Genomic DNA, 7,347 nt, shown 5'->3' on the forward strand with positions numbered 1-7,347 from the left:
TTCGAATATTTATAAACTCATAAACTATTCGCCCCAAATTTTATTTTTATGTTTCAAAATACTAAGAAAAATATTCTGCTTAGGAATATAAAATGAAAACCCTATGTTGTCATTCAAAAAAGTAAAAACTTAAAAAATTATTAGGATAAAAATTATTTAAAAATATATTTTTTTTAAGTTGTTTTATAAGCAACTTGAAACTATGTAAAAAAATATTTACAAAAAAATTTACACTTTTTGAAATAATGAGTGTTGTTTGATAAAAGAATCACCCAGTATATCTATGTAGCACGATTTAAGATAGTATGGTTGCCCATCGACCCATTATAAAAATGTTATCACACGGCATACGGTTTGAATCGAAAAGTTACGTGATCTACGGGGACCCCTGCATACAGCGCTCATATGGGTACAAATTAAAACTAATAAAAATTGTTATGCTATACCTATATACAATAAAAATATATATGATGATCATATTATTATATTATAAATTATAAAATAGTCCACTAGAAACGCTAGTGCCGGGGGTCCGATTTAAATCCAATGCCGTCTTATCATAGCTCGTTGGACAACCATGATACTATCTTAAATCGTGCTATGTAGTAAGAACACTGCGCTCTGCAGTTTTCTTGGATATTTTTCAAAAATACGTTACACGTTTCTTCACAACGCCACCACATAGGTTCACTCTAAATCAATACGCGTTTTAATTTAAAAATTTATTTTTTTCGTAAATGTTATTTTAATTCTGCTTATAGCTAGTACTTATAGCTTTTATGTTGCACGCAAAGAACGTATACAAATATTACGTCTACCTACGTAAAATTGTAATATACGTAAAACCATTGATATCGATAATATCATAATGATTAAAACTGTAAACATTCGGCTTTTACAGCAATAAATGTAAAAGTGTTAAAAACGATATCAATAAATTCTAGTTTACTTAGATTTTATGCGCTCAATTTACTATTTTTGTTTTTAATTTAGAATGTATACAATCTATACATTAAAAAAATAGTATGATAATTATAATGAAGTTTTTTCAAATTATAATGACGTGGCGGCAGGAGTGACTCGAGTGAGGAACCTACCAGTGAAGGCACTTCAGCTTAAAATATACTATACCTATTTTAGAAATAGAAAAATCTGAGACACAATTTATTGGTTATTATATTTTTTTTTATTACCTGTTCACAGTTGGTGCAATTTACAAATCACTCATTACAAGACGTATTAACAATATTCATCTACGAATTATTTTTATAAAATAATAACATCGAGGAGTATGGCGTAACAAGTGAGTATGCATTGTTTTTATAATATTATACTATAACAAAATTACACAAATGATTGTAGACGGACATACAGTGTATTAGTACCAATTTATAGTACCTATAATATAGTGATTATACATACATGTATGAACAGCCATACTGATATTTCAATACTCGTCCGTTCGAAGCAACAAGTGCGTGAGTAATATAATAATAATTAATAATAATAATTGTATACGAAATATGGGAAATTGGGAACATTGAATACGTGTATTATTTCGTGAGACGGCGTGAGGTTTGATTATTATTATTATTATTATTATTATTATAAAATTTATGTGAGACAGTGGAATTACTTTTTTCGTAATGGTGGCACGTATATTATGTTAGTGTGGCTTGTTACAATCTATATTATTATAATATTATATAGGTAATACGATTTAAGAAAAAAACCCAAAATATTTACCATCTTTTATACTTTGAAGTACGTTTAGCATCATATTACTGTTGAAACCGTGTAAAATAAACTTATTTGGAAGAGACTTGACGTAGTATGACTCGGTAATATTTTCTACCGTGACCAATTGAGGGTCATATTGATTCTCTCTGCAGTAAAAAAAAAAGTTTTAATTGATATCCGATAAAACTCATATTACATTGTACCTATCTAATAATTATTTTTCGATAGTATTTCGTTAATAACATATGTCCACGTGTGCTAGACAATTAGAATAATTTCACGGACCTCACACCAAATAATTATCATGACGAAAAATAATTATAGCTCAACAACAATACCATTAAAATACAAAATTATAATTATTTGTAGGAAGTGCCTAAAACGATTTTAAATTTAACGTACGTGCCATACAATAAACTATTATATCAATACACGACTTGTTGAGGAAATCAATATGTATAGATAATAATTGTGCAGTGTGCCAGTGTTGTAAAATATTTAAAAATAACTAACTAGGTACCTATAATAAATTGGTAATTCAACGAAAAAACAAAATTTATGTTGTCAAAAACCACGCGGGTATTGTGTAATATATTATATTCCCGTTTCCACTCAATTTTTTTTTATTCTTTCAAGATTATTTTTAAAGTACCAGCAAGATTTGTTTATCTTTCACCCCAAAGTCAAACTAGATCCAATTTGTTACCAAAAACCACCATAGATGTTGAATCTAGAAGCATTTTTTCTGCTCCAAAACGCGTGTTGACAGACGTGAAAGAAAGAATAAATAAATAGGTAAACAAAATAAAAAAAAACCACACATTGTTGTAGAAACCAAAGCATCATTCATCGATCCACTCAACATCTAAAAGTTAATCAATTCCTAAAAATTAAAATGCAACTAAATTTCCAACTGTATGGCAATTTGGTAGAAAATATAATATAATGATATTTTATTTCATATACTACTATTTTATAGTCACCTGGTGTATAAGTAAAAATTGATCGAAGGGTCGGGACACACCGGATGAACAATAAACGTACAAGGGCCGATTTTCTGGTGGTTTTCGGCACACTGCGTAATCGAAAAACGTAACGCCCACGCAAGAAGCGCAGTGGTCGTACTGTACGTTGCTGCAAAACAGTAAATACAATAATAATTATTAGGTACTTACTATAATATATGATAATAATATGATATAATAACCTGACCACCACAATTAATCACAAAACCCGAATCATCGAGTTAATAACAATTTATACTATGCGCAACGTCACACCTTATCGGATAAAATGGTATCAGGCGTTACTGGTGTTGTGGTCAATAGTGGAGGGGGATAGATCCTCCTATGACCTTTTTTCGATATTTATAGTAACTTATAAAATAAAACATAAATATAAAATATAATCAAATAGTGAATGTTAAAAAATCGCACTCCCCCCCCCCCCCCCACCACATCATGACAAAATCATTCAATCGCCACTGCGTTACTGTAAACGGTAACGTACGTTTTGAATGTACTACAATATAATTTATACGATGTATCTATAATATTGTATATATTATGTATATATATATATATGGACCCATTGAGGAGCGAATTAAGAATACAGTGGCGTTAGTCAGAAAGCGGAAAAGCTAAAATAGTCAATATTAATACGAGACGATGTGGTACCTATTGAAATAAATTAGTATACACGAAAATTCCACGCAGTACCTAATTATTTATCCGCTTATTTCATATAAGAGTGTAAAGTAATATATTAACAAGAATGTGAAATTGGTGGGATTAAACACTAAACAAGTGGATACCGATCTGCTGTTCAATAGTTGCCAAGTATGTCGTTGTTATGGATGTGTTATATTTGAATTTAATGATAAATCATTGTATACGAAAAACGATTCTGAGCGGAGACATTTTGACAGACTATAGCGTACTCGTATAAATATTATAATACAATTTAATAGCTAAAAAAAAAATGTATAAAAATCGAAAATATCTCATGGCTATAAATAACCTAACTGTCCGGTGAACTTTTATTTTTGATAAGGGTAGATAAACTTGTTGGGAACCTTCAATTAAAATTTCTAGCTATGAAAAGAAAAATTTTTATAAATTTATAATTGAAAAATAAATTTACAACATTTAAAAAATGTTATCATGGCTATAAATAGCTCATGAACAGTCAAAATTGTTCGAAAACCTTGCTATGTATGGACAATGGTCATTTTAACATTTCGGAAAAATTTCAAGTATCTAAGACTATTTTTTTTTAATTATTACAGAATATTAGAAATTGATAGATAAAATTCGTTAATATTTACCGATGAAAATAAAATATCGTAAACATTTTAAATTCTGCAAACACTTATAAAAAATTAATATTACTTTCTAGTAAACTCTTTTGTTTTTGTTTAATGTAGGCATATTTGCGGGAAGTCTTCTATCAAAATTTCTGATTTAAGCTATGAAATCAAACACTTTTATGCATTTTTAACTGAAAAATTTTGAGAAATTTTGTTTAAAATTGAAATTTAAAAAATAGTCGTGCCTATGTATGTTTAATGTTTTTGAAATTATATCAATGAATCTTTAAGGAACCTAGCAATACCATTATCAAGCTTTTTTACAAAAAGTTTATATCGAGAATAATTTTAATAAAATTTACAAAATTCGAAATATGTCTCAAGACTATAACTATAACTATAACTAGGTCCAAAATAGTAAATAATAGTGTAATTAGATACTCATTTTACTCGCAAAAACTCGAAAACATTCCCACAAAAGTGAACTTAGACAGAGAAGCTAAATTATATAACAAATATAATAAATAAAAAACTTATGCCACAACAAAGTACAAACGTTGAAACATTTTTTAGAAAAGACAAAAATGCTTTTTATTCTATGAAACTCCTTTCAATAGACAATTTATAGATAACTAATAGTTTGACTTAGCTACGTTTTTCTCCGTAATTAAAATGTTAAATACATATTAGGTATTCCGATTAAAGCTGTGCACAGACAGGAATTGAAGGTATGAAGGTTATGCTAAGCCTACTCGATAATGAATGTACCGACCGTTTCATTTGATTTCTTTCAAAATGGAGCACAAGAACAATAGGTGACAATTATTTTATCGTACATATTTAAACTTGTTTTTAATTTCATGTATGAGCATAAATTAAGATAAATATTGAAATTGAAATATGTATTCACTGTTTTATTGTTTTATACATTTTCTGACGAACGACGGGCATTGGCAATTCGTATTGTTCTGCACTTATTTTATAATAGGTGCCTACTAACAATGTGTTCAATGCATTTAGTATCTAAAAAATATAATATTAAACATAGTTTGTAAACGACGTGTGCTTGCATAATAATATTAACCATTATAACGCTGAAATACACTCGTAGCTATTTCATTACCAAATCATAATAATGTGTATAGAATAAAGAAATATTATACTACCTAATCGGACGTGTTTTTAGGTAACGTATAATAATAGGTACGAAAACAATATTATGCGCAGGTACGAGTAAACAATTTCTTTTCATCACACCATTTGAGGTATACATATTAATTGTAAGTAAAAATTATTATTATTATCAATCAATATCGTTTTTATTGAGACGGATAATTATGGCAAAGGATTCTTATAACGGAACTTATATATGATTAGATTATTTGAAAGTCTCCACGCACTGCCGAAGTTGCTATACCGATCGATTGAATATTTCAGAGTACACGTGTATACCGACTTAAATAAATTGTTCGAGTCTTATATATTGTAAGCAATCCATATCTCTCACACTTGTGATGGTTCTGACATTTGGTACATAGGTATACCCGCAGATGTGCAGATCGAAGCCAATTATTTGAATTTTGAGTTTTAGAGATGGGCTCACATATAAAATGTTGTTGGCTCACGAAAAACGAATTATTTTTTATCGATTGTACGAACAGTAAGTAAATTAGTATTACACTTGCAGTATGTCTCAAATCATTGATAGATTATAAGATGATTATTTATATTTTATAGTATAATATAATATAGATTACAAAATGTGAGGTTATCTATTTTTTTTTAATAAGGTTACCTACCTAATATTATGCTGTATAGTAATGTATCTACTTACTTACGTATATTATTCTAATTTTATTTGCAACAGAAATTATTTGTTAACAACTGTGCAAGTGTGAACACGAGATTCAATAATTATTGGTTCATCAACTTATTAATTACTGAATTTCACACACATACAAATGTAATGTAAACATTTCAGTTTTATGGACGTAATCTTTATTAAAAATATTATGTCGTTATCATCACACGTGAACGGCCATCTGCAAATGTTCTGTAGTCCCGGAATGCCGTTGAAAACATCATAATAGATATCATTGATATATTACAATACCTACGTTGGATTTTCATTATTCTACGTGTTACAGCATATTATCACAGAAACTCTCGGGAATTTTATTTGTCTCGAGCGACACCGTGCAGGATCAGATAGTTTTTAATACCTGCGTATTAATTGACTGAACCCCTCGAAAAAAAATTGTAAGTGCATATTATAATACTATGTATTCTTAAATATTTTTTGATTATTTAGAAAATTTACGTATCCACTGACCTACCCATATTAAGTATACAATATAATAAAGCAAATATATTATCACATCGAGTGTTGCTATAATTTCCGTATATTATATTATTACGTATATTATTTACGTATATTATTACAATATTTAAATGTATTCGTTACATACTTAACACCATATCGGACGACGCTTGTTAAAATATGAAGAATATTGATGTTTGGGGAAGGCAATACTTTTATGATAGTATTAATATATTTTATCATAACATAATGCGCTCTTCTCGTACGTATTTCCACGCGGTAAATATTCGAACAAGTAAAAATGTATAAAACAAATTTAAATAATAAATTACTGTTTCAGAAAAACACGACGACTCGGTTTATACAGAGCCTATATAATTATTATGCATCGATCGGACTCACAAAATATTATGTCATCACACGCGAAGCAGTTACAAGCGCGACGACGTTCTGCGGACAACTATAATATAATAATATTATTATTATAGATAGGTACGCGTAATGTCGTTCTAATTGGTCTCGAGAGTTTAGAAGGGGCACACCGCAGCTGTAAATAGAATGTCGATTATCGAAATAGTAATTTTTTTTCTTTTAATCTCTACGCGCTTAAAATATATATTATGATTAATTATTTTTCTAAGATAGATAAGTACATCTCTTTTATTGTTTGTACGAATGTACGTTAGTGTTATTATTATTATTATTATTATTATTATTATTATTATTATTATTATTGATATTATTATTGGCATTAATTGTATGTCGTCGAACGCCAAAAAAAAAAAATCGTAACGTCTTGCTCAAACACTAATCTTGTACCTACAATTTAAGAATAATATGTTTTTAGATTTTTTTTTTACGCTCAAAATATAAACTTTACTGTACATTGTGCGCGGATCAAATGATAATTTTTTAACACATTATTCGGTGCTTAAAATCACATGATCATAAATTATTATGAAAGTTTAAATACTTAGTT

General features: G+C 28.5%; 1 protein-coding gene across 1 annotated transcript in view; it reads right to left on the reverse strand.

The window, feature by feature from the left end:
• LOC100168690 (pancreatic lipase-related protein 2) overlaps window positions 1-6,841 on the reverse strand; it is a 17,797-nt gene extending 10,956 nt beyond the window's left edge. Inside the window, exons 1-3 of the mRNA XM_001950915.5 lie at window positions 6,517-6,841; window positions 2,724-2,874; window positions 1,747-1,886 (exon numbers count right to left, since the gene is read on the reverse strand). Of these exons, the coding sequence (XP_001950950.1) occupies window positions 1,747-1,886; window positions 2,724-2,874; window positions 6,517-6,526 (301 nt within the window). The 5' untranslated portion in view covers window positions 6,527-6,841. The remainder of the gene's footprint in view (window positions 1-1,746; window positions 1,887-2,723; window positions 2,875-6,516) is intronic.
• Between the last annotated feature and the right edge of the window lie 506 nt (window positions 6,842-7,347).

Source organism: Acyrthosiphon pisum, chromosome A1, assembly GCF_005508785.2.
Source record: "Acyrthosiphon pisum isolate AL4f chromosome A1, pea_aphid_22Mar2018_4r6ur, whole genome shotgun sequence".
In the NCBI taxonomy this organism is placed as follows: Eukaryota; Metazoa; Arthropoda; class Insecta; order Hemiptera; family Aphididae; genus Acyrthosiphon; species Acyrthosiphon pisum.